Consider the following 27,926-nt stretch of genomic DNA (forward strand, 5'->3'; position numbering starts at 1 on the left):
AGTTCTTTCTTCTCCCTTAAAAGTCTTCAACAGATTGGATTCTCTTATTGCAGAAGACACTCCCTTAGTTGATCGTAGATGTAATCAGCCACAGATGCAGTCAGTGGACTGACGATTTAACAAACCAGCCTTCTGCTTTATTAACCAGCCATGAAATGTCCTTGTAGTAACCGTTAGGCAAAGCTTGCTTGATCGGACAACCGGGCACCGTCACTTGGTCAAGTTGACACATGAACCTAACCATCATGGTGGGTTTATTGAAAAGTACAGCATCTAAGAACTGGGAGAGAAACAATAAGAAACCCTTCCAGCTCCCAGAAAGGGCAGACAAGTCATTTCTGTCTTCCCGAAAAAACACAAAGGAAATCCTTTAGTTTCTGAAATGTTTTTTCCTGTCTTCATAAAGACATTTGACAAAAAAATTCTTTCCTTTTTATTCTTTATGCTTTTCCTTAAAAAAAAAAAAAAGTGAATTCACTCTGCAATGCATGTGGAGCACTGTATTTTGCAGATTTCCTCCACACCTTTTTTTGCTGAAATCTTGTACCTTATAGGTTGTCATTCTCCATCTTTTTATCATGCACACAGGGGTGCTGAAGATGGTAAGGATGTTTGAATGCTTTGCCAGGTGCATTTCAGAGGGATTTACTCATCTCTTGATTGCAAGGATATAAGGGTTATGTTATATCTGAGCTTAACACATGGCAATCTCCTCAGAAGCCATCTGCAGAAAAAGCACTGTGTCTACAAGTATCAGAGCTGGGTTCATGTGTGAGATGACCCATCCAAGGTGACAGCCTAGGATCACACGCCTGAGGCCTGGACTTGGCTGGTCCCATGGAATGACTTGGATAGAGGCAGTGGCTGCTGAGGCCAAGCCAGGCTTGAGCAGCACGTGCTTGGGGTGCATGGGGCCCCTTTCTCCCCAAATTTCTGATATTTGCCCTTTGTCTTCAGGATCTTGGCAGGAAGCATGATCACAGCTTATGTCTCTGCAAGTTCTTTATTTGTGCCCCCCTCCAAAATTAAATTTTATAAGATTTCATAATTTTAAATCAAGGCAATGCTTATAAAAATTGGGGTTCAAAAGCGTGGGAAATTTCATGAGAAATGACAAATACATCCTCATATGTTCTATCAGTTTCATTGTGGTCAGAAGCAGGTGTTTCCAGGCTGTGAATAAGTAGTTTGCATCTTCAAAATTAACAAATTGGATCAACACCAAGGGAAAAAAAAAACAACCATAGACAGCCCACCAAAGAATTGTTTACCAAAGAAGATGAAGCTCATGGCAATGGTTTGCAAACAACAGCAGACTCACTTGTGTAAATTCCCTTCATTTAGTCATCGTTCTTCAGCCTGTCACAGATACTGAAGGGAAATGCAGAAACAGGAAATTACAGACTATTTTAAACAGCATGTTTTATTAAACTCACTTGCTGATACACTTTATAGCAGGATACGAGATTCAAGTGTTCATAACTTACATCTTTGCAAGTGCTTTTCCTAAGTGTGTAGCTGGAAACAATCTCTAAAACAGTAACTGTTTCACCCGAGGTCATGGAGCTTTATCACATAAAATGGAAACCTTTAAGCCATGTGAAGAGAATATATCCCACCAGGCAGACCTTGATTATGCAGAATAACCCTAAGAAAGCAATGGCGACATCTAGTAGTAAATTAAAAATCCTTAGAGCCCTTATTTTAAGCCACAGAATCAAAACATAGCAATCTTAAAATGAATGACTAGAAACCATACATTGTCTATTCTTTTATTATTTAAATACTGATTTCATTCTTCTCTTCATGGGACAGTTCTGCATCTAGTTTTAACCATCATTGTTAATGTCATACTGAATCCTTGCTTTTTAAAAGCAAGTAAAATTGGCAGGGATGTGATGACATTAACTACAAATGAAATGACTTCAGATTTAAGGAGCTGTCATAAAAATAGGGTTTTAGGGATTACTTTTTGGTGGTGAAGAAAAGCATTTCATTTAGTACCCTGGAAATGTCTGAGAAACAAAAACTTATTGACTAAAAATTTCAGGATGTTTAGGCTGCTGGATCCAAAGGCCCCACTGAGTTTGCAAAGAAGCAATTCCAGTGGGCAGATGCGTAAGCTCAGCTTGGCACTGTGGAAAACCACCGACTCCTTCATTTTAAAGCTTTGGCCATCAAGAAAAACATTATCTGATAATGTTGGAGGCATTTAAAAAGCAAAAGTCGTCCTTTCTTTCATATTTAAATCTCCATGACTTAATACACTCAGAATACTACATTTGGCAAGTTAATTAGCTTTCAACTAGCTTTCCCCATTATCAAATAAAATATTAACTCTTAAGAATAACAATAATGCAGAATTGTATAGATTACTACTAGCAATAACATGTAGTTGTTTTAACCATTTATACATGGGTCATCTTCTTAACAATTTGACATTTCATAAAGGAATCACCTAGGATTTGGTTATTTGTGGCTTCATGCTGTGCAATCTTTTTTGGTGGAAATCTAAACTTACAAACTAGAACCATTCTAAAACACCTGTTAAATTGGCTTCTTAAATTACTTCCTTATTTTGAGAACTTCTTTGTGGTCACTGTCCAGTTTCAAGGCATTTTGAGTTTTTTGAAAGAGGAAGAAAACAGAAAAAAGAACTATAGCCAAGAAGCATTAAAAAAAAAAAAAAGCTTACTGAATTTTGATAATTTTAATAAATATATCAAGAAAACCTCACTTTATTACAACAACACAGTCATATACAAGCATCTATCATCTAAGTTTTGAACATCAAATGTTTATCAAATATTGAAAATAAAGAACAAACATTACTAGACTATTTACCTATAACACAAGAATATGTTTTAAAAATTGGTCCTTGTGGACAGTTGTCCAAATGATGATCCTACTCATACATTGTATGAATGAGACCTATATTTAATATTAATAGCAATAATAAAAAAAGCTTTTATCTTGGAGAAATTGGGAGGACTTACTTATTTCCTCCATTTGGCATTTGGTTCCTGTGAAGTATTATTTAAGGAAGTCCAAGTCAATTAGTAACCTTGGAAATTGGAATACACTTTAGCAGGAGTTAGCTGGAGTGCAAGGAAGGATGGTCAGAGGGGCACTCTGAACACTCTTGCAAATATACAAATTAAAGAAATTACTGAGATAAATGTTGACCAAATACACAGTAACCATTACAGATTAAGTCCCATTTCTCCAAAATAACTTTCCAAAAACTGAAATCTTTACATTCTTTAGGATAAAACCTTATTGATCACATCGTTTATTAACATTGTGCTTTTTAATCAACAGCAGAAGTCATATATAAAAAAAAACCACATGCTTTTATAATCTAAACAAGTGAAATGATGCAAAATGGATTAAAGTATAATGCATGCCACTGGTTCATGAACTTCATTGGACAACCAAACCAAACCAAACCAAACCAAACCACCCAAAACCCAAAAGACCCAAACCCTAGCAACAGACTGTTGCCATAGAAAAGCTCAAGCAGCTAGTGCTGGTTTCTAACAGATCTCTATTGTTTCCTCCATCCCTTTCTAAAAATGCCAAATCCAAAAGCAATTGGGCATCAAAAATAAAGGAAGAATAGAGATGTTGAATCAAAAGTTGAACACAATAGTTCAAAGTTAACAGTTTTCAAACAATATTGATCCACCCTGTGTTTTTTTTCCTGTTTGTTAAATCCCTGCTGTAACTCTGATTTATCCTTAATTTTCACACTGGCAAAAATTAAGATAAAGTAAGGCACCGAAAATCGCCCTGCGTAACACCTCTCTAAAAGCCTTGTCACCCGTCACAGGCAAGCCAGGAACCTGCAGGGATTGCCCTTTACGTGTTTTGTTGATTGCCGCCCCTAGACAGGTGTTTCATTATGTAACATCTATTTTCATCTGTCACACCAACTGTTAAATACAAATACTTAACAGCAACATGAAGCTATCTCATCAAGCTCCCTGTCTTTTGTCTTTTATTCAGAAAAAAAAAATACTGTATCATATAGAAGAAGCAGACATCCTTTGCTGGTTACATTGATTTGCTTACCAAATAACTACCTAATTAATTGGCAAACATGTTGAAATTTCTTAGCCAGTGACAGGCTCCTTGGAGGGCAATGGGAATATCACAAGGGCACATTGTCCCCCAATCTAATCTACCAATCTTTTCTGGAAGAAAATTAAGATATGCTTGTAAGCATTGAGTCAACTGTTTTCTTGGTAAAATCACCACATTTATAAGTAGCTTGCTGATGCCTATTATACAGATGTTTTATGCAATCTGCTCTCCAGGCATGAAAACGACACGGCATGTTCATGGCATAATTTTATCAGTTGTACAAAACCATAAAATCCATTCAAAATAAAATTTATGAGAGCTAACTGATCATGCTGTGCATGCTTCAAAGTTTCAGTGAAAAGATGGCTCATATTTTACTTCCTTTGCTGCAGCACAGTTTGTTACTTGATGAAGGCTCCTTTTTCCTTAAGGACTTTTTCCAAGACTCGCTTACAATGCTTTTTTCATTACATCCAGTCTCAAAATAATCATAAAATTGGCCTTTGCACTCAAAAGCAAGGTCATTTCCCATAGGTTCATGGCTTAGGGGGCCACCATCCCTGTCAGTGTCATTATTTGCTTTCTCGTCATTTAATTTGGCCTTTTCCTGAACACCAAGCGACCTGACATTAGTAACAAATATTTCATTGGCAGGTATCTGGTCATCACTCTTGTAAATAGGTGCACTGCCTACACTGAAATCCACCTGGTGGGAACAACTCGGTAAAGGCATAAGGGGAGAGGAAGAGGAAGAGGAAGAGGAAGAGGTTGTGGAGGCACTTCCAACATTAGCATTGACAGAAAGGGGTAAATTTAGGTAGTGGCCACCACATTCTTGGTAAAAGCAGCAGGCATGAAACTTTTCACACTCCTCTTTGGCCACCCGTGGTCGTTTTCGGTATGGACAGTCTTGAGCCATAAACCATTCCTGGGCAGAGGCGCCATTGAAAGAGCAGGCAGGAAAGCACCAGTTATTCTGCATGATAATTTCTCCATGGATCCTTTTCATCAAATTGTTTATAAGGACAGATCTTCGGAGGTACACTTCAGGATCGTCGATAAACTTTAGTTTTTCTAAGGACATATAAAGGATGTGAGCTCGTTCCTCAAAAACTGAGATGGTCTAAAAATAAAAAACAATAATAAAGTAAAGAGAAAGCATAGGAAACAGTCTATCCCAAAACATCATCTCAGCCTGTTGCTTTCTTGGTGGTTTCTGGGTCTGGTTTCTCAGTTGCTTTCATTGAGGTGCTGTCCCTGGTGCTGCTCGTGTCCCCCCTTCCTCACCTGGCTGGAGCTGACGCCCCCTTCCTAATTCAGTAGTGTGGCCAAGCACGAGGGAATCCAGCCACAAGGTAGACCTGGGCAGTGAGAGGAGGTGAGGTTGTTCACACTTCTATGGCCAGGTGAGAGGATGCCGAAATACACCAAACTAATCTATGCTGTTAGAAGTCAGGAGAGTGGTTACTTCGGTGGTGGTGGTGGTGGGTAGGTGGTGACTAGTGTGGGGCAGCGGGGCACAATTGTTAATTCTGGGTTACTGGTTATGTTTTGTTTCTCCATCTGGATGCCGGTTACATGCGTATGTTTCCTTTGGGAGAATTCCTCAAGCTGTATGTACCCTTATGATACTTATGCTTTTATGTGTGTATGTATGTATACATATGTGTGTACACACACAAACATATATATTGTACTTCAAAAAAATGTTTTTAAAAAGATGTTATGATGTAGGTCATAGGTATACTTCAAACCTTGCTCTAGTCATAAGGAGCATGAGATCTGGCTATTAGCACTGTTCCTCTTTTCATGCTCTGTGTTCATACTTGCAATTATCCTTGCTTGATAGGGGGACAACAATAATTCATGAGACTCAGGATCTGTCAGTTGAAGGGTCAAAGTAGGGTTACTTTTGGGGCTGGGCAGGAGCAGAGAGGAAATGAGAGGTCTCTCTCCTGAGCTGGGTGATACCATCATGTGTGATGGTTGGTGTAAATACAGTGGCAATTGGAAAACTGCTACAACCAAAATACAGAAACTAAGAAGGAAATAAACCACTTGTGTCCCTGGGGCCAGGTCATAAAAAATGCAAACTGGTAGCATAACCTGAGCAGCTGTGGACCAAACCAGCCCAGGCTGACCAAAGAGAGGGACTCAAAATGCAGGGAAATACCCACCACCTGCCAATGCTTCCTGGTGTCTTTTTTTGAGCAGAGTAAAAGCAACATCTAAAGGACTCAGGGGGCCAAAAGGAGACAGAGAAGAGAATGAATTTAAAATCCTCTTGGCTTTTCAGGTAACGATGGTCTGGGTTATACCTTCCATGATTAAAGAAAAAAGACCTGATATTTCAAAAGCTTAGGTGGCCAGTTTTGTAATTCTATGCACTTTCCCAATCCTACTCTTTTCTTCTTCTATGTGCAAAAAAAATTAGCTTTGGTTTCTTCTGCAGAATGAATATCTTAACAAAGTCAATACATAATGTACATTAATTAATGTACGTAATGAATGTACAGCGAAGTGCATGTTTCTACTTCCATGCAGATATTCAAGGGACTGTGAATCCACCTCTAAGTACTCAGGAATAGCTCGGGATGACCACCCCCATGTGGGCACACACAGAAGTGACAGCGACCACGGGGCAGCAAGAGCTCAGTGAGAGGAGAGCACGTAAGGAAAGAACAAGGGCATTTCTGTGTACATGAAAGTGCAGAGTAGCTATAACCCTTCACACAACTTGAGACAAATTAAATCATATGTAAAAAAGTGATTCATAGATTATTTAGTTTTGTTATTTCTGGGTAAAGGAGCTCTTTCTGGCTCTTTTTAAAACTACTTGTGAGAAATAACACAGGACCCAAAAAAGTGACAAGGATTAATAGGACTCTGCTGAGAACTGGCTCATTTTCATTGCTTGGGTGGAACAATTTAATTTCTGGAAATGGATCAAGCAACTGTTACTAAGTATCTTTAACTCTTAATAAAAATAATGACTATTAAAAAAACATACTTTATGGCTACAGCTGCTGAGTGGTGGGTGAAAATCCTCTTCTTCCACATACTTCCTCTTAAAGTATGTGATCTTGGATGTTGTTATAGGATTTGAAATTCCCCTGTAATGTGATCCTGTGGTAATAAATCAGATATGACAAATGACATGCGGTTTGCCAGAGGTTCTCCAAACAAAATACCTGTGCTTCCTTTCCTTCTAGAGGATAACTCAGCTGCATATCTGTCTGTATATGTGGCAATTAAAAATAAACATTTGTCATAGTAGTTGCTATCACACAGAATCCTGTGACCCAGGCTAAGTGAGGCTTTCTAGTCAATTATAAAGAAAAATTATATATTTCAGCCTCAGAATCTTAATGTCATGCATAGGCTAACAGCGAAATTCATAAAGGAGAGGCGTGTAACAACTCTGAAATAAGATAGCATTTATTCAAATTATTTAATTAAATTCATGGTAATGTAATAGAACTATTCAAATGTATACATCTTTAACTGATGATGAACCTACTTTAAAATCTTATTGATTCTAGGCAAGTGAATAAACGGTTATCTGCACATTGCAGTTTATAGTATTCCTTCTTTCTAAATAGGAAATCTAAATTTTGTAATTTAAAATTAAAATGTTGGGCAACCGAAGTCCTTTTCACACTCAAAAATGTAACGTTAACCATGAGAAAAAGTAAAGACAATTTTTTAAAGACCAGAGTTTTTACTCCTTTTTTAGCAAAACAGACTTCAATGAGTACTTGCTTTACATTTTAGTATTTTTTTTTATATAGCTGATACTATATGGAAATTCAAAGGAACGTATCTTAGAATCTAAGAATAAAGAGTCAAGAAAACATATTTCTATTTTATTGGCTTAATTTTTTTCCTATAATACCGAAGTATGCTTAATAAAAATAGGGGTACATAACTGCTGGTCCAAAGTGCAGATTCCTTTATGTCTCATGGGACAGAGTTTTTGTTCTCGAGTCCACCAGAGCTCATATGCTCTAAGAGAATCATACAGTTCCATAGGGTAGAAAAGCAACCCCCAAACTCAGACTTTGAAAAGGTGGTTTGGTCCTCTTAAATTAGAGACACATGACTTAAACAGGAAGGCATAGCAATGGGGGACACAGGTTTGGATGCAATTTAAACATCACCTCTGGTCCTCTCCCTGGAGTCCTGGGCTTGGTTATGAGAGGTACATGGTCCGGCGTACAGCTCTTACCACTCAGAAGGGCACCCTCAGACACCACCTCCCGCCTACCAATCCGGCCGCACAGGGCAAGGGCAAGGGCAGTACCTGCCAGTGGGGGACGGGCTCCGTGGTCTCCCTGCAGAGGGGCCTGGGCTGGCCCTGCAGGGCTCGGGCCTCCGTAGCTGTCAGCCTCCCATAGTGTCTGGTACCCGGCAATTTCAGCAGCTCCTTCTGAGACAATGGGCTCACAGAATCTATTCATGGACAGGACCAGAGTCATCTCTGACAGCCTTAGATCTGGGGAAAAAAAAAAAAAAAAAAGAAAACAGCCCTAATCAAGAGCAAGGCAGGGGATGGCCTTGGCATCTTCGTTCTTTTGCTTTGCAGAAACTTTTACTTCTCAATCCTCCCCTTCACCCTGAAACATTTTATTATTTTTTCAAAGAAAAACTCTCTTGCTGCTATTAGCTCAGCCTCTGTGTTCAGCAATCTGCATTTCATGGGCGGATCTTTAAAACCTCATTTCTTATTGTTCTCAGATTCCCTTCAGCCCCCTTTGAGACAGCTGCTTTGCCTCCTAAACACATTTTCCTCATGACCTTCCCGCAGAAAATGTAGTGCTAAGAGACAGGGCCAAAACCCTTGTGCTTCCTTTCTATTAATAAGGCAAAATCAATTTTCTAGTCAATCCCCTGTGAGTCTCCTTTGATGAAATCCACTAATCAATCAAAAAGAAATGGGAGGCGGTATGGGAAAGCAGAAATCTCCATCTACCACAACCTCAACCAATACTCTCAGTTTCACAGTCTGTTCCATGGCCCCCTGCACCTTCCCCCTCTCGTTTCTGCAGGGCCAGTTCCTCTATGACATTCTGGAGCTCCCTCCACTTTCCCCTCCCAACGCGAAGCAGACACTTGGTAGTTGTTTCCACCAGCCATGATCGGACTGAACTGGATCTGCCTCCAGTCAAAACACTGTGAGATGAAGACAGAAAATTGGCTCCAGTTTCAAGCCGTGAGTTGCAGTCCCACAGGAGCCAAGCACAACATCAACGGAGCAGGCAGAATATTAAACAGGAGCCAGGGTTTCAGGGCCAGAGGGAACCGACAACTCTTTACACTGCAGAGCCCAGACACAAGGCAGGAACTTTCCAAAAGGCAACACATCACTGCCCTTTTCTCCAGTTCACACCCCCAACTCAGGCCTGCAGGGAGACTGGGAGCTTCTCTGCCCTGTTATGAACCCAGGGCCCCCCATGACTCACATGGTGGGGACCACATCCTCGGGGCTCAGTTTCTTCTCTTGGTCCTAAGTGGGGCTCAGGGCAGGGTCAAGAGCGAGTTCAAGGGAGAAGAGGGTCTGATGATAACTGCAAAAAGACCCAGGGCCCTAGATGAGAAGTGACAGCAGAGACCCCGACAGCAGGGGAGCCTCAATGCCTTGTTAACTGACAACCCCTTTAGGAGACCAAAAGCTCCACTATCTCACTTTGCGGTTTAAAGAACTGTCAGAAAGACTAATGTCAGGCTTGCTTTCTTAAGATTGATTGTCTTTCAAATAGACGCCAAGGGTCTAATTCTTGCTTTCTTCTCCAAATTATACAGCTTGTAATGCATTTGGGAAACAGTGAATCTTCCATCATCTCATGGGAGACTATTATTACCCACATGTTACAACAAGGGTCCACTTCCAGGTAAAGGGAGGGAAAACTCCAGAGTAAGGGGAAATAGCTTCATTGAAGTGACAATGCCCTTCTGGCTAACTGAGCAGCTCTTGGCAACAACAACGTCTTTCACCCAGTCTTCTTTCTGAGGTCCCAAATGCTGTCCCAACCCCACTGAAGAATTAAGCAAGGCCTTCTGACAGACAGAAGTCCATATCAGTAGCTGGAATTAGACACCAGCTGGTTTAGGCAACTAACCACCTACTACCTTCTAAGATGCCCCAGAGCTCCTCCAAAGAGACAGCAGCAGGACTTACTAGGAACCCTTATTACGAGAGAGAGAGTAAAAAAAAGAGGTTCAATTAATTCTCTATAAACAAATGGTCAGACATGCCATTTATTTTACTCTTTGAGTCATCAACCAAGAAATTTAGCCTATATTGATTTAGCAAGCTCTTCTGTCTGTCAACCCACAAATTTAGCATCCAAGGAAGGTAACAAACCTCATGATAATTTATTCCCTGGAAGACACTCATGAAATGGCTCATTTCTTAACCTATTCTAAAGGACAATCATATCAGGAAATGGTATTGCCAGGAGTAAATGAATCATGACTTTTTATCAGATTCAGTAGCCCTCTCTTATTGACTGCAACAATATTTTCCAGCTTGCAATTTATACGCAATTTATGCTGAATTCTGGGAATAAGATTCAAGTTTTGCCTATATAGAACTTTTATTACATATTATCAAGAACAGGTTGACAAGTCCATGCCTAAGAAAGGAAAGCATTTTCAGTCCTCTAGCAGCAATTATCTTTGTATAATAGGACATTATATGGACCCTGTGCTCTAATAGTAGTCAGTTTGTTTATATTTTAATGACTTATTGTTGAAGTTGTTTCAGTGGCTAAGGATTTCAATGTTTATATTAGTTAGCATCATTTTCAGCACATTATGTTCTGTCAGTATGCAAGTGAACTTGTTCCTTGGCATAATCACTTTTTTTTTATCTTGGCTACTTTTTTCTTTATGATATTCCTAGTTTAGTAAGTTTTTCTTTTCTGAAATGGAAACTTACACACAAAATTCTCAGCCAGAGAGGCTAAGTTCTGTAAGTGATTTATGTAACTGAATAAAACATGAATGAGTTGGGATTATTTGGGAGCAGGGAGGAGACTGTGCAACTGTGTGTTCCTATGTAGAACATACGCCGGGATGTTAACAAATTAAGAAGGCTGTTTAGCATTCATGAAAAACCCGAGTGTGCAGTGTTAGGCACCTATGTTTCACATGATTCTTTATTTGTAGGACATGTACAGATCCAAACAGTCACTATTCCCTCAATGAGATTTACACTGTAATTCTGCTACTGGATTCAGAAGTTCAAGTCCACAAATTCATGTGCTGTTAATATTAAATATAGCCACAAAGATTTACATTTATGGCAAAATTTGTTTTATTTTTAACATCAGAGAAGAGTGGATTCAAAAGGGGGTGTGTGTTAAAGTGTGACTTGTCTATACATGAATTTTAAAAAGTAAAAAAAGCCCTAACCCTTTATCCTCAGGCTTCTGCATGTCTGTTTTGTCAGCCAAATGGATATGGTGGAATGGCACATCAAGCGTCTCCAGAAGGCTGAGGGCTAAAATGTCAAGCTTTTCCAACAGATGTTCCTAGTAAAGTTACCATGCACAATTTGGTTTTTCCAGATGAGTTGGGCTTGTTCTTTCCTCAGAACCATTATGATGCTAATAGGAGTGGCTGGCACACAGAACAGGATAGGCATAGATTCAGTGACACCTCGAATATAACAAGGGGGCTCCTGTCACTCTCTGTCCCTCCCCTCCCCATCTATGCTTGAAAACTAGGGGCCATTTTATTAAGAGCACTACAGCAGTTACAAGTCTCATTCAACAGATGTACTTTTAAGCAGAGAAGTAAAGGGCTAATATTTTTAATTCACCTCTGACACTGCCAGTCTTCAATGTTCTTCCCAGGTGGAACGAAGCCCCTGACCTCGCTGTTGTCCCTGACAAAATTTCAACAGCTCGTCCCGCTCTCGATGGTGGTGGCGGCGGTCCCGGCGGTAGAGGGTTCTGGGCCACCGGAACAACATCCGTCAATCCTTCTAGACCGACAGACGTCGTTTTCCTGCCAGCCCCTGCAGTGCACCTGTCTGCCCCGGGTAGCACATTTCTCAGCACCAGCACTGAGAGCCCAGAGGCTTTAGATCGGATCTTGGGGCTGGGAAAGCGGGTGCAGGGGCTGAGAGGAGCAAGTGGGTGCCTGGATGTCCGAGCCTGACACCAGCTTTTCCCAACCCAGACCCAAAAGGAGAGGCCGCTGGAGGACCCACCCCTTGCAGGGAGGCGGCAGCCACCGCGTTCCGGCTTCCGCACCGCCGCCCCGGGGGTCAGTGCCGCCGCCCGTGAGCCCCTCTCCGGAGTAGCCAACAGCGCCCGCCCGGCCGCCGGCCGCAGGAGAAAGTAAACAACACCCCAGGTGGCTGGGAACAAAGGGCAAGTTGTCTTTCTGCGGTGCCGGAGCTGTGTGCTTCTGCTACGGTAGAATAAGAGCTATTATTATTCTTTCTTTCTTTTTTTTTTTAAACCAAGTTTCCTTCTAAGGGAAATAAACACTAAAGGTAGGATTCCAAGGAAATGACTCACGGCGGTTGGCAGGGCTCTGGCGAGCCTGGCCCGGGCCCCGCGCTCTAGCCCGCAGCAGATGCCTGCCCGGCCCTGCCTCCCTCGCGGGTCAAACCTACTCCGAGCCCGCGGCTGCGGGAGCGCCCTTCGCACCGAGAGGACAGGGACGGTGAGGACGTGCCCCCCCCACCCCCCGGGCATCGGCTCTGTCTGCGCCACCCCTGGCCCCGGGGCCGCCTCTCCTCCAGTCTCTGTGGCACCAGCGGGCACTCGGGAAAGTTGCTAAGGTCGAGGAGGCGGGAGGGGAGGAAGGGAGGAGAGAGGCGGAGGCGTGGACCAGGAGGGCTGCAGCCTCAGCCCGCCAGGGAGGTGAGCTGAGGACAGAGGAGCCGCCGCCGCCCGCAGCGCGGCTCGGCTGCCGGGGAGGAGGGTGCGGGGGCGGAGGTGGCGGGGGACAGAAGGTGTCAGCTCCAGCAGCTATTCCTTTTTCTTGCAAACGCGCGCTCCTGACATCTACAGTTTCTCCCTCCCCGCCTGCCAAGCGTCGCGGCGTCCAGACCAGGCGGCGTCCCTAGCACCGACCCCGTCCCCTAGGATGAGGGACTACGCGGGGATCTGAGGTCCCACCAGAGCTGCTGACCCCACCCGCCACTTGAGTCGACTACGTCCGCACGGGCGGCAGCCAGGGCGGCTCTAAAGGCGGCGGCGATTCCCGCCGGGATACAAGAGCAGCGGCGCACGGCCAGCCCCGGGAAAAGCCCGCGCCGCCTCCTTCCCGGCCCCCACACCGCCCCCGGTCCCGCGCGCTGCCAGTCCACTCGGTGACCCCGGTGCGGGGCAGCGGCCGGGAGGGCGCGCGGGAGGCCGCGTGAGTGCCAGTCCGCGCTAGCATTCTTCCTGGGGGGCCGGCCTCCGCCTTCCACCCTCCCTGGCCCTCCCGCCCTGGAGGCCGGCTCCCAGCCCGGCTCTTACCGCGGGGTCAGCGGGGAAGCGGCGGCCGCAGCGCTCGAGCTGCTGCTTGTCCGCTCCGGGGTCGGCGCCAGCCGGGCCGCCGGTACACACGCGCGAGTCCCGGCCCGGCGACCCGATCGGCGGTGGCCGCTGGGGCGCGGTGGGCGAGGGTCCCAGTAGGTCCCGCCGCCGCGTCTGGGGCGCTGCGCCGCCGTAGCTGCAGACGGTTATGGTAATGAGCGGCTCTGTCTAGCGAGGAGCGTGCGAAACCCGTCAATCCTGTTTGCCATTTCCCCGTGGATTTCCGAGGAGAGGTTCTGCAGGATGCCCCCGGGGTGAGAGAGGGAACATGACAAGCACGCCCGCTCCCGCTCACTCCCTCCCTCTGCTCCCGCCGCCGCCGCCGCTTCTCAGGCAGCACACGGGGAGCCTTCCCCTCACCCCCACCCCAGCCCGCCCCCTGCCTCCTTCCCGCCCTCCCGCCTCCCTCTCCTCCCCTCCCCTCCCGGTGCCCGGGGACACGCGGGCCCAGCTCCAGCCCGCAGCCCAGACCCCACGCACTCTTGGGCTCCCGCCCTAGCCCTGGGGCTCGGCTCCAGCCTAGTAATGTGTTCACTCTGCAACCTTCTGAGATGTCTTCTTCTTTTTTAAAATTTGGTTTAGTTTTATTGTTGTTGAGAAGGATGTGTGTGTGTATGTGTGTGTGAGATAAAAAAAAAAAAAAAAAAAAAAAAATCTGTGCCTTTCCCAACCTTTGCAATAGACTTTCTTCTCTTTTGCCACAGCAAGCGGAGATGAGAAACAGATGTCTTTGCAGGACCAAGCAGTTACTCTCCCCTCCGCGCCCGCCCCCGCCCGTTCCTCTCCTGAGCTACATATGTACAAAAAAGCAACCTTGGTCCTGCTGCAACTTGAATTGGCAACTCTTTCGGGGGGGAGGGGGGCGGGAGCTCCAGGGAAAACCTCCAGGAAATAAAAAGTAATAGAGGAGGTTGTCCTTTGTCAAGAGAAATGTAATTTAAGCCCCAGAATCACACTATTTTGCGAATAGTTGTTTTTCCCTATATTGGGTTCAATTTGTTTCCTTTTTGAAACATTAATTCATAACTTCTGTCTAGGGACCCCTCCATAGTCGAGATGGTTCATTTCAGGTGTAATGAACACAGAGGCATGGAAGGCATAGACCTAATAAAATCGGGGGAAGGCACCTGCACAAAAGTGTTACAAAAACTATAATGTTTGTTTACTGCTACTATGCCAGATGTGCTAAATATAACACTTCTTTAAAACAGTGATCCTCCGACTGTGAAAAACCAAACCTTTTGCTGCCCCTGGCACCCTAGGAATCAAGGAGATGCACAGCCTGAAAATCAGGGAGGAAAGGAACAAGATCAAGGATGAGGATTAGCATCTGCAAATTGAACTCTATCTAATTTGCATGTTTATTTCTTAGAATTGTAATTAAATTTGTGTAATAAATGTTTTCCATTTCACTTGTACACTTAAAATTTGGGTGACTACTTCATTTGCACACTTAAAATTTGGGTGACTGATGCAGTTAAGTGAATTTCTTTTTTTTTTTTAAAGCAAATGTAGTTTATTCAATAAAGCAGCAAACAAATATTAAACATAATTAGAACTAATCTGTTTTGAAGGTATTTTTTTTGAACTTTGTACATTAAAGACTCAGCGGCTTTAAGGGTATTAGGAAGCTGAGAGAATGCAATTATGCTAAAAGCAGACTAACCCATAGAATTTCAGGAGAATTATTTCAAATATTCCAAAAGACATTCCAGTGTTGTGTGTCTGAAATTGGGAATTGGGCATCCATTTTGGCTTTATTCTGAGTCACGTTAAACTGCATTGGCTTATGCATGTTGTAGGCCATTATGATGATAATTTAAGGATCACAACGATGCCATATTGTGCAATCAATGGAAGTTCTGTGCCCAGGTTAAGGGAAGAATATAATTTACATTTGATGGGGGAGGAGAGTAAGGAAGGGTATAAGGGCATTTAAAGCAGTACAAGTACTTAAAAATCTAAACAGTACCTAAAACTGGTTAGCCTTTAACTCAAATAAAGACTAAATGTGAGGGCTTGGAGGCATGGCTTATTATTGTTTTTATCTCCCTATATTAAAGTTTTATAGCATTTAAAGGACTATGGGGAAATCCCCACACAGAGCTGGCTGTGTCGAAATACATAAAACCAAAAGGAACAAATTAAGCATAAAATTGAGAAATAACATGAGTCTAAGTATTAGCATGGGTTGCATTGGCATTTTTGGAGCTTTGACTCTGACAAACAAGCCTTCTGGGAAATTGTCATTTTCCTTGGGTGGGAGTACTCTTGGCTTTAATGTTAAAGCAAAATGACATCACAACACAAGTATCAAATCACTGTACTTCACAGCACCCTTGTGGATCTAAGTATGAACTTTACCCTGTCCTGTTCATATACATTAGGGTAAAATGGTTTTCTGACAGCTTTTCCTGCCCTACTTTTAATTTCAAGCTTAATGTTTTCCGAAATTCAATGCTCAACTGTTGGCAACATGAACCTGTGTCTACAAGTAGAAAAGGCAGTCAAATAGCTGCCGAATGAGAAACATCATTTAAAAATTTAAAGTAAGTAGTGGTTATGGCACAAGAAAAAAAAACAAAACCTGTAAATCAATGAAATATTTGGAATAAGAGAATGTACTTTATAATGAGTTGTAATATTCAACCTGAGAACTATGATGTCATCATCTTGGGATATATGTGTGTATGTGTATGAAATTCTGAGATAGGAGTTTGATTATAAAACTTAAAATAACTCGAGTTGCAAATTCACTGAAGGCAGGAATTGTTTTTCTTCAGTTAACAAAGAAAGTGCCAGACGTAAAACTGCTGAAACCCATTTCACAAAAACTTTTAATCATTTGAAAGGGGAATTTCATGAGTAAAATTTTACTTATTCAGACTGGGGACATAATGCTTATTTGGATTAATGAAAAATATGAATTACTGGCTTTTTTTTTTTAAAGTGCAACTTCTTAACAGTAAAAAGAATAATGTATACTGAATCTCTCCAATCCTCTTCTCCTGTTCTTACATCCTCTCCGATTAGGTTTCATCCCATCATTCCATTGAAACCTCTGTTGTCAGTGTCACCAATGACCATCATGTTGTTAAATCCAAAGGTCATTTCTCAATTCTCATCTTACTTGAGCTATAAGCAGCATTCGACCCAGATGATTACTTCCTCCTCCTTGAAATGCTTATTGCCCTTTCTTCCAGGACAATACACCCACCTGGTTTGCTTTCTCCCTAAATGGTTGTTCCTTCTAAGTCTGCTTTGCTGGTTCTTCCTGGCTTCTATTACCTGTTAATGTTGGAGTACTTCATGATCAGTCCTTGGACTTTGTGTCTTCTCTATTGCCAACCCCTTGCTGATCTCATCCAGTCTCATAGCTTCAGTTACTATATATATTCCGATAACATCTAAATTTCTATCTCCAGCCCAGACTTCTTTCATAACCTCCATATTCCACTTGGGTGTCTCATAGGTACCACAATCTTTACAGATCCAAAACTGAACTCCTGATGATCCCTGCCCTCCCTGCAACCTGTACCACCTTTAATGTTCTCCATCCCATCTCCACCGCAGTTAATAAACCACACTGTTTTTCTGGTTGCTCTAACAAACAGAGGAACAAACTTGGAGTCATCCTTGACTCTTTTTCCTTCATAACTTGCACCTAATTCATCAGAACATCCTTAAGGCTTATCCAGAAACTGACCACTTGTTATCGTCCTTACTGCCACCAGCTTGGCCCAAGCCACCATGATCATCTCTTGCTTAGGTAATTGGAATAACCATCTAACTGGCTCCCGGCTTCTGCCTTTGGGCCCCTCTGCAGATCACTCTCAGCTCAACAGTCAATGATAGCAATTTTGGCTAAGAATCTTACTAAGGTTCCTCATTACACTCAAAGTACAAAGACATACAAAGGCTGAAAGTCTCCCTTTACTTCTCTAACTTCACTCTGCTTCCAGCCCCTGTAGCGACTCTGGCCCCCTGGCTATTGTTCTAATATGTCAGGCTTGTGTTTACCTCAAGACATTTGCATTGGTTATTCCCTCTGCTTAGAATGCCTTTCCCCCAGATAACTGCACAGATCAATGCCCTACTTTTTCCTAGTTTTTGCTCAAAGATCACCTTCTTAACCAAGCCTGATTACTCTGTTTGAAATTCTAACATTTCACCCCTCTGTTCTCTTTTATTTTTATCCAGAAGATTTATCATCTTGTAAGAAGCTCTGTAATTTCTGCATTTATTTTATTTATCACTTGTCTCCTCCTAATAGAAACTAAGGCCCACAAAGACAGGGATTTTTTGCCTTCTTATTTTCAGCACCTACCAGTACTTGTTATACTGAAAGTACTCAATAAATATTTCTTGACTGATTGAACCACTGACTGAGAATTACTTTCACTTATGTGCAGAAACCCAAACAAGACTGAATTAGAGCCGTTCCAGTCTTGTGTATAGAATGGTGAGGCACGTGGTTTTATCACCAACTCATTTATCTGTTCTTGAGTTCCCTGATCCTGTGTTCTTCTCTGCCCTGCAGCATTCCAGAACCTGAAGACATTCCCCAGATCCCCAGGCATCCAGTAGTTTCATGGGCCCTGGCCTGCCTGAGACTCCCTGATACACTATGTTTTTTTCCTTGCAATTTTACTGAGATATAGTCACATATCATACAATCATCCAAAGTGTATAGTCAGTTCACAGTATTGTCAAATAATTGTGCTTTCATCACCACAATTTTTTGAACATTTTCATTTCTCCAAAAAAAAAATTAAAAAGAATAAAAATAAAAGTAAAAAATAACACCCCAAACAATCTATCCCTTCCATCCCCCTATTATTATTTGCCCCATTTTTCTACTCATCTGTCCATACACTGGATATGGGGAATGTGAGCCACAAGGTTTTCTACAATCACACGGTCATATGCTCGCCTTCAAGAATCAAGGATACTGGATTGAGTTCAAGAGTTTCAGATATTTCCTTCTAGCTATTCTAATACACTAAAAGCTTAAAAGGGATATCTGTATAATGCATAAGAATAACTTCCAGAACGACCTCTTGACTCCAATTGAAAGCTCTCAGCTCCTGAAACTTTATTTTGTTTCATTTCTCTTTCCCCTTTTTGTCAAAAGGCTTTCTCAATCCCAGGATGCCGGGTCCAGACTCATCTCTGGAAGTCATGTCCCATGTAGGCGGGGAGGGTAGTGAGTCCACCTGCCAAGTAGGCTTAAAGAGAGAGGCCACATCTGAGCAACGAAAGAGTTTCTCTGGGGGTGACTCTTAGGCACAATTATAAGTTGGATTAGCCTCTCCTTTGCAGTAACAGTTTCATAAGGGCAAGCCCCAAGATCGAGGGCTCAGCCTACTAAATTGGTAGTCTCCAATGTTTGCGAGACTATAAGAAATTTCCCATGTGGCTAAATTTAATATTTCAACATTTTCCCCCAGTCCCTCAGGGGGGTTTTTCAAATACTTTTTACCTGATACACTGTTTTACCCAAGTGGTTGCTGGTGCTGTTGACCAACTATCCTTTCCACAACACAGATTTTCACTCATTGCCAAGATGCTTGTCCTAAGCTATAGTCTTAGACAAAATGGCAAAGTATGTAAAGTTGCCTTCCACGACCCTGTAGTGTCAGTTTTTGGCAAAGGTACCCTTTCAGGAGTCAGGAACTCCTCCAGTGTCTTTCTCATTCTTCTTCAAAACTCACTCAGAAACATTTCCACATTTAAGTGCATTTTAGATGCTAGCATTGAGCTAGGCACTGCAGGTATAGTAGAGGTAAATAAGCCACTGTTCTAGACTTAAGGAGTTGTCAATATAGTGAGTAGCATAAGACAAGCTTAGAAGGAATGGCAATATGTAATAACTCAGGGCATAGTAGATGCAAAGAGAGTTCAATGGAGGACCAGATCACATCCAGCTGGGACAACCAGAAAGACCTACCTAAGAAAGTAAAATCTGAAGTTGACCTTGAAGGATAGGTGCGGTCGGGGTTACTGCTTCTAGGGGGAGTGGCGGCCGGTAGCCGAGCCCTCAGCTCTCGGGGCTGCTTAAAGGTTACCGGCGGCGGGGGCTCTTTCCCGGAGGCGAGGGCGAGGCGGAGGACGTTGGCCAGAGTCCTCGGCGAGAGGCGTGCAAGGAGGGCGGCGATAAGGACAAAAACACTCTTCATCCAGTAGGGGTATGCGCCAAAGAGATTTATTCAGGGGTGATTACAGGTTATATAGGTTGGTAAGAGGGGCAGGGCTGGAAAGGAGGTGAAGTAGCCTAAAATGGCAATATTGAAGGGAGAGGGGCTAGGATTGGTTCTGAGAGGACGCAGGAGCCGCTGCAGCGGGCGGGGGTTGTTCTGGCCACGGTGCATGCGCACTGGCGGTGGCAGGAGTGGCCTTGGCACCAGGGAGCGAGTGGGTAAGATAAGGAAGTGGGGAAAGGGCAGTTGGGAGAAAGGCGGTTTCCTCCGGCAAGCCTCCCCTGCCAGTGGCATTTTGGGTGAGGAAAAGGGAGCTGCCTTGACCTCGCTCCCCAGGCTCGGGGGGGCTGCAGAGGGCACTCACGCCCGTACCTACTACCCTCCCCAGGGGGGTGATATCAAGTCCCCTGGCCCAGGCCTGGTAAGTCGAGGCACAAGCTCAGACACCCGCAATTCCCCTTTCTTTTCTAATTAGAGGAAGAGGCTTTACCGGAGAGTCCCGCTAAGGGTGAGGGAAGGGGGAGGTCAGGGAAGGGAAAAAGGGGTTGACGGTGGCTTAGCGAGGCTGGAGCTCAGTGTTGGTGTGGTGCCCGGGCGCTTGACAATGGCTCCGCTGCAGCGGGCTGGGAGAAGGTGAGGGGTTTAAAGTTCAGGGGTTTAAAGTTCATGGGTTTAAAGTTCAAGGGTTTAAAGTTCATGGGTTTAAAGTTTAGGGGTTCAGAGAAGCTGGAACTCGAGGTGAGAGCGATGTTCAGGTGATTGAGAAGGGCCTCGCGGTCGGCGGGTTGACCGGTGGCGTTGAGGTCGCGGAGGGTTGGCTGTCATCTTGAAGTGGGGGGCGTCAGAGGTGGCGAGTCGCTGATACTGGATTTGCACGAACGAGGAAAAAATGGCATCTGTTTGTTTTCTTACAAGCTGGACAATTTTGCGTATGATGCAGGGTCCTAAGATGAGAGCTAGAATAATTATTAATAGGGGGCCAAGAAAAGGAAGGATGTATGGGAGGATGGGAGTGAAAAAACTGGACCAATAATTGGTGGCTTCACGATCTCTTTTACGCTTTTCCAGTCCCTCTCGGACCCTTTTCAGGCTGTCCTCGACGAGACCTGTGGAATTGGCATAAACACAGCACTCTTCTCCTAGGGCGGCGCAGAGGCCTCCTTCTTTGAGGAGGAGAAGGTCAAGACCTCGGCGGTTTTGGAGCACGACCTCAGAGAGGGAATTGACAGAATTTTTTAGATGGTAAATAGCGTTTTGTAGGTGGCGAATGTCCTCATCAACAGCCGCCCTGAGGTGAGTTAGGGCAGAGCCTTGACTGGCTAACGCAGCGATTTCGGTGCCAGCGCCGGCAAGACCTAGGAGGGAGGCAATTGTAAGGACGGTGATGGGCTCTCGCTTTTGCAGAAGGGCAGGAGCTGCAGTTTTTTCCAGACGGAGGAAGAAGTCTTCTTCGCTGTGGTATAAAACCCTAGGGATAAGGACAATTAGGAGGCAAGTTTCTTTATATTCACTGATGATATTCGTGCTGAGACAGGGGGTAAGTCCTGTAGAGGAGCAGAGCCATTGGGAGGAGTTATGAGGAATGAGAAATTTTGCCGAGCTGCTGGGAGATGAGTAGCTGGCACAGGCAGTGAGGTCGGGAGAGTTACTGGAGCGAGGACGGACGCACTTTCCCGTATAGGAGACTGAATGAAAGGTTAGGGGGACGGCAGAGGTATTCCAACTGCATTCCGAGGGGCTGTCTTCTGTGCTTTCTGAAAAGGAGAGGTTGGAGGCAACGGGCTCGTACAGTGAGGAAGAGGTGGAGAGGCAGAGCCAGCAGGAGGAGGTAAAATTGGGGTTGGAGGAGTTTACTGAGGCAAAGGCGGCTTGGATGAGGCTGAGGAGGGGAGAGGAATAACGAGAGGGGGGCAGAAAAGGTTGGGGTGGTGGGGTTGGCGATGCGCTGTTTGTAGCTGAGGTGCGGCTGGTTGGAGCTGAGGTGCGGCTGGAGAGCTGTGGAAAAAGGGGGTTAATGACTTTATTGGGACCTATGCTAGAGGGTGTTTTTAATGCAGTATTTTGGCCTGGTTGGTTTACAGCCTCCTTTTTTATTAGAATAAGTGATCCTCGGTCGGTTCCTTTTTCATAGATTCTGAAGCCTCAAGTTTGACCGAGTAACCAGGAGGGATTAGTGGGGAGCTGCACTGTAAGATTAAGATGTGTGCAGGATTTTTTGCTTTCTTGGCCGAGCCAGTTAACAGTAGGGAGTTTGCACCCTGTAGGGGCCCACTTTAAGGTAAGGTAATGATTAGGAACAGGAGGCTTCCAATTAGTGGCTAATGTTTTACACCCCCAGTATGCACAGTAGTACTCGTTGGGGGAATTACAGTACGATTTTTCAGGATTTGAGGATGGGCACATGTAATATTGGGCCTGGGGATCACTTACCTTTTGAGCGCAGGTTTCTTCGACTCTGGAGACAAAGGTGGCGAAAGGCTTACTCGGCTCCTGGAAGAGCTTGGTAAATTTGTTAGGTCGACGGGCAGAGCAATTGGCAAACGCGCGTAAGGCGATGCCTCTGAGGACAGTCCAGAAGGCAGCAGGGGCATTAATATAAGTAGACGCATTTAGAAACGCTCCAGTGCCCAAATAGGCTTCGGGGGGATGATAGACTCCAATGGCTGCATCTTGCTCACTTTGCTTAGCTGCTTCTGCCTGGAAGTGAGCACGCCAGTCAACAAACTGACCGGGGTTAAAAATTGAACGGGCAAGCGAGGCCCAGTCTTGGGGGATGCAATAGTTCATGGCAAGATCCTGTAGTATTTGGGAAGCATATGGGCTACCTAACCCGTCCTTCTTGACGGCCTTGCGAAGCTGCTTGATAGTATCTAAGTCAATGGGATACCAGTCATGCGGCCTCTGTGGGGTGGGGGCAAGGTTAAGAGGAAAACAGCGAAAAGCACGAGAGAAAGGAGGACACGCTTGCAGAGGACTTGGCGCGGGAGTGGGGGTAGGGGGAGCGTTGCCCCAAGGGTTGCCTTGAGGTGCAGAAGGCAGCCAGGGGTTGTTAGTCTGCAGGGTGGGAGGAGCGGCGGCAGCTGCCGGTAGCGGCTCCGAAGGGGAGCTCGCCGGAGGGAGAGGCGGGAGTGGGAGGCCCCAAGCGTCGCAAGATGGCGGCGCGGTAGGCGTGGCTAAGACACAAGATGGTGGATCAGCCCCGCCCTGTGAAAGGGTGGGGCCCAAGGCATAAGATGGTGGACTAGCTCCGCCCTGTGGAAGGGCGGGGTAAAGCATATGCGGTTTCCGGCCCAACTTAGGGCTGATGTCATCGCCGGAGCATTTCCTCCCTTCGATGGAAGAAGAAGGAGGAAGTTCGCCATCTTGGCGTGGCGCAGTGTTATTTTGCTTTTTGGGAGTCACCTCGAGCGCGTTGTTAATCTGCTCGACTAAGGACTCCGTGTCCGAGTCATGATTTGAATTAGTATCGCTATCTGAGTCTGTTGGCTGGGTTGATAGGGCCTCTTTGGATTTAACGGGGCCTCTATCAGGGGGGAGGGAGCCTTGAAGGCAGGAGCGGATGGTTATCAAGGTGGGGAGCAAGCCGGGAGGGAAACGCTTGCTCTCATGTTCCATGGCGTTAGTGACTCGATCAATAAGGCGATCATAAGTAACAGGGTCCCAAAGATGGCAAGTGGTGAGCCATGGGTTAAAGGGCAGCAGGAGATCCAAGTATATCTGCAGCTGCCGGACAGACACTTTACAGCGATGCGTGTCTAGGAGACCCGCTAGAGCACGAACTTGAGGTGCCTGACATGTAGATATACGATTACCCATAGCTGAGGGGAGAGGAGGGGGAGTTGTTCCCGAGCCGGGCCGGCCGGCTGGCAGGGAGGAGAAGGAGGAGTAGTTTATCGAGCAGAGAGAATGAGATAAACTGTGGCTGCAAGGCCGAAGGAGACGGCGAGAGCGGAAAGCAGTGCCCTTTGGCAACGAGAGCAGTCAGGGGGGGCGGTTGTAAAGAGGCACACGGCACCAAATGAGGAAATAAAGATACAAAGAACTACAGCAAAGTAATGGAGGGGAAGAGGGAGAGTGTTAGGAGGAACGGGGGTCATAGAAGTGCGCATACAAGAGGACGAAGAGAGCGTGGGGGAAGGGAGGAGTTCCTACTGGATGAAGAGAGCGTGGGGGAAGGGAGGAGCGGCTTCGGAGCAAGGAACCTCACACGGCTCCGGAAGCGGCGAGGGAGAGGCGGCCCTACCTTGCAGGCGAGGAAACGGGAAGCTGGAGGGGCGTCCGGGCGAGCGGGTGACCTGCCAAACTGTCGTGTGGAGACGTTCCTCACACGGGGCACCAGTTGCGGTCGGGGTTACTGCTTCTAGGGGGAGTGGCGGCCGGTAGCCGAGCCCTCAGCTCTCGGGGCTGCTTAAAGGTTACCGGCGGCGGGGGCTCTTTCCCGGAGGCGAGGGCGAGGCGGAGGACGTTGGCCAGAGTCCTCGGCGAGAGGCGTGCAAGGAGGGCGGCGATAAGGACAAAAACACTCTTCATCCAGTAGGGGTATGCGCCAAAGAGATTTATTCAGGGGTGATTACAGGTTATATAGGTTGGTAAGAGGGGCAGGGCTGGAAAGGAGGTGAAGTAGCCTAAAATGGCAATATTGAAGGGAGAGGGGCTAGGATTGGTTCTGAGAGGACGCAGGAGCCGCTGCAGCGGGCGGGGGTTGTTCTGGCCACGGTGCATGCGCACTGGCGGTGGCAGGAGTGGCCTTGGCACCAGGGAGCGAGTGGGTAAGATAAGGAAGTGGGGAAAGGGCAGTTGGGAGAAAGGCGGTTTCCTCCGGCAAGCCTCCCCTGCCAGTGGCATTTTGGGTGAGGAAAAGGGAGCTGCCTTGACCTCGCTCCCCAGGCTCGGGGGGGCTGCAGAGGGCACTCACGCCCGTACCTACTACCCTCCCCAGGGGGTGATATCAAGTCCCCTGGCCCAGGCCTGGTAAGTCGAGGCACAAGCTCAGACACCCGCAGATAGGTATGCTCTCAATGGGTGGAAATGGGGAATGGATGAAAAGTATCGCAAGTGGAAGAAACAATTTGAGGAAAGGCACGTAGGTTGGAAAGCAAAAGGCATCTTTAGAGGACAGTGGGTATTCCACTTTTGCTAGGGGGTAGGATATGTAAAAGTAGAAGGTAGATGAGGCCACGAGTTTTTTTTTTTTGTATTCATTTTATTGAGATATATTCACATATCACACAGTCATACAAAACAAATCGTACATTCAATTGTTCACCATACCATTACATAGTTGTGCATTCATCACCAAAATCAATCCCTGACACCTTCATTAGCACACACACAAAAATAACAGGAATAACAATTAAAGTGAAAAAGAGCAATTGAAGTAAAAAAGAACACTGGGTGCCTTTGTCTGTTTGTTTGTTTGTTTCCTTCCCCCATTTTTCTACTTATCCATCCATACACTAGTCAAAGGGGAGTGTGGTCCTTATGGCTTTCCCAATCCCATTGTCACCCCTCATAAGCTACATTTTCATACAATTTTTTTCGAGATTCATGGGTTCTGGGTTGTAGTTTGATAGTTTCAGGTATCTACCACCAGCTACCCCAATTCATTAGAACCTAAAAAGGGTTGTCTATATTGTGTGTAAGAGTGCCCACCAGAGTGACCTCTCGGCTCCTTTTGGAATCTCTCTGCCACTGAAGCTTATTTCATTTCCTTTCACATCCCCCTTTTGGTCAAGAAGATGTTCTCCATCCCACGATGTCAGCTCCACATTCCTCCCTGGGAGTCATATTCCACATTGCCAGGGAAATTCACTCCCCTGGGTGTCTGATCCCACGTAGGGGGGGAGGGCAATGATTTCACCTTTCAAGTTGGCTTAGCTAGAGAGAGAGGGGCCACGAGTTTTTGTTTTTAATTTGATAAACCATGGAGAAAATTTAAAGTTTTTGGACTGGCGAATGACATGATCAAAGCCAAGCTTTAGGAAGAGTATCATAAGCGGACAGTGGGGGTAGGAACTGGGTGGGGAACTCATTCAGCAATCTGGGTGAGGAGAATGCAGGTCTGCCTGAGGGTGAATGCAAAGAAGGAGAAGAGTGTGAGGTAATACAGGGTTGGAATTTATAGGATGTGATCACTCATTGGTTGTGGGGAAGGGAAGAGTGAAAGATGACTGAGTTTTCTACTTGAGTTACTATGCGGCTGAGTAAACACACAACAAATGAGAAGAGGAGCAGATTGGAAGGGAATATAATGTGTTGGTTCTGTGTATGTTCAGTATGTGGTGTTCATGGAACAGACAAATGGAGACACATTCTAGTCTAGCTGGGGATAGAATCTGAGAGCAAATTATAAAAATTTAGGAGAATTTCATTTTGGGCTTCATGTGTGAACTTTTCCAGAGATATTTATATTTAATGGTGTACATTTGGCTTAAGTTAAGAAAAAAAAAAGATTTGGATGGTAGATGGTACTCTCCTAACAGTCCTGTGACCACAGCATGGAAGGGTTATGTGTTCTGCTTCTTCAGGTGACTGAATTTACTTATTTACTATCATAGGTGAAAAATGATATTTCCTATTTAATCAGATAATCCTGAATAATTGTGGAAAAGATGCAAATCATTGATAATGATCTTGGAGTGTCATCCCTTTTAGGAATGTTTTTATTCTAATAGGAGTCTCCTAAATGCCACATAAACTTTAATCAAAAGAATGAATAATTAATGACACTATGTCAGGTGTAGTACAAGCCAATAAGTATCATTTCTGGATGGATGTGTTTTTGGAGTCCCTCAAACCACAAATGGTCCTTGCTCAGAGTACTGTTTTGGGGATCTACGTTAGAGACTAGGTAGGAGTGAACTGCAGTAAACACGCCCAATATTGCAAGAAGATGTTCTTGTAACATATTTGATATTTTTTCAATTAAAAAATTCCCCTGAAATACTTTTTTATGCTGTTAATTCTGTATTAGCTAAAAGAGTATAGTAACCAGATGCACATCAACTCCAACTTGCATCTAAAGTGTTCAGGGAAGAGCTGGGTCATAAACACAACTTCATAACCACTAGGATGGCTGTTTTTTTTTTTTAAAAGAGAAAAATAACAGAGGTTTGTAAGGAATGTATAGAAATTGGAACCCTCATGCATTGCTGGTGGGAAAGTAAAATGATGCAGCCACTGTGAAAACAGCTTGGCAGTTCTCCAAAAGGTCAAATGTAGAATTAGCATATGACCAGGCAATCCCACTTCTAGGTAGATACCCAAAGAAATTGAAAGCAGGACTCTTTGTTTGTATTTGCACACTGATGTTCATAGCAGCTTTATTCACAATTGCCAAAAGGTAGACGCAACCCAAGAGTAGGGTAAAACTAACCTGTCTCACGACGGTCTAATCCCAGCTCACGTTGAAGGGATAAACAAAGCGTGGTATATACACTCAGTGGAATATTATTTAGCCATAAAAGGTATGAAATTCTGATATAAGGATGAACCTTGAAGACATCATGTTGAGTAAAATAAGCCAGACCCAAAAGGACAGAAATGTAATATCTAGAATGAGCAAATTCTTAGCAATAGAAAGTAATTTAGAGGTTGCCAGGGACTGAGAAGAGGAGGGAAGGGGAGTTGTTGCTTAATGGTACAGAGTTTCTTGTTGGGGTGATGAAAATTTTTGGTAATGAATGGTGCTGATGTTTGAACAAATGAAATGCAATTAATGCTACTGAATTGTACACTTAAAAATGCTTAAAATGGAAATTTTGTGTTAAATGTATGCTGCCATAATAAAATAAAATTTAAAAAGCCTTGTGGGACTTTTAGAGTTTAGATCCATGGATAACTCTAAAGAAATAAAAAAGTTGTGTCCTAAGTTAGGCATAAAGATTGGGTGGGACCTGGATAACCAGAGAGAAAAGAGGGCACACCCGATGAAGGTCAGAGGATATTTCATTAGTTGCACACGCAGGCAAGAGCACGGAATGCCCCAGGGATGAGGGCACTGGGAGAATCCCACCACCTCTATGGTTTAAAACACTGATATTTGGAAAGATAGCCATGCCAATTTCAGAAGCACAGAAGGTAGAAGAAGGAGTTATTT

General features: G+C 44.7%; 1 protein-coding gene and 1 long non-coding RNA gene across 4 annotated transcripts; one reads left to right on the plus strand and one right to left on the minus strand.

The window, feature by feature from the left end:
- Positions 1-1,261: 1,261 nt before the first annotated feature.
- SERTAD4 (SERTA domain containing 4) lies at positions 1,262-13,927 on the minus strand. Of its 2 annotated transcripts, XM_037824639.1 has the most exons (5): positions 13,569-13,773; positions 11,912-12,507; positions 8,390-8,581; positions 7,097-7,212; positions 1,262-5,209 (listed from the first exon to the last, which is right to left on the minus strand). In XM_037824639.1, exons 3-5 carry the CDS (start codon positions 8,562-8,564, stop codon positions 4,454-4,456), a joined length of 1,047 nt encoding a protein of 348 aa, XP_037680567.1. In that variant the 5' UTR covers positions 8,565-8,581; positions 11,912-12,507; positions 13,569-13,773; the 3' UTR covers positions 1,262-4,453. The 2 variants fall into 2 exon arrangements, with proteins under 2 accessions (XP_037680567.1, XP_037680575.1); XM_037824647.1 differs by lacking the exon at positions 11,912-12,507 and having other exon boundaries at positions 13,569-13,927.
- Positions 12,162-15,437, plus strand: LOC119525858. Of its 2 annotated transcripts, XR_005215035.1 has the most exons (4): positions 12,162-12,450; positions 12,564-12,765; positions 13,116-13,882; positions 14,333-15,436. It is a non-coding gene; the product is annotated as an uncharacterized LOC119525858 (long non-coding RNA). The 2 variants fall into 2 exon arrangements; XR_005215036.1 differs by lacking the exons at positions 12,162-12,450; positions 12,564-12,765 and adding an exon at positions 12,789-12,965 and having other exon boundaries at positions 14,333-15,437.
- The last annotated feature ends 12,489 nt before the right edge of the window (positions 15,438-27,926 follow it).

Source organism: Choloepus didactylus, chromosome 2, assembly GCF_015220235.1.
Source record: "Choloepus didactylus isolate mChoDid1 chromosome 2, mChoDid1.pri, whole genome shotgun sequence".
Lineage (NCBI taxonomy): Eukaryota > Metazoa > Chordata > Mammalia > Pilosa > Megalonychidae > Choloepus > Choloepus didactylus.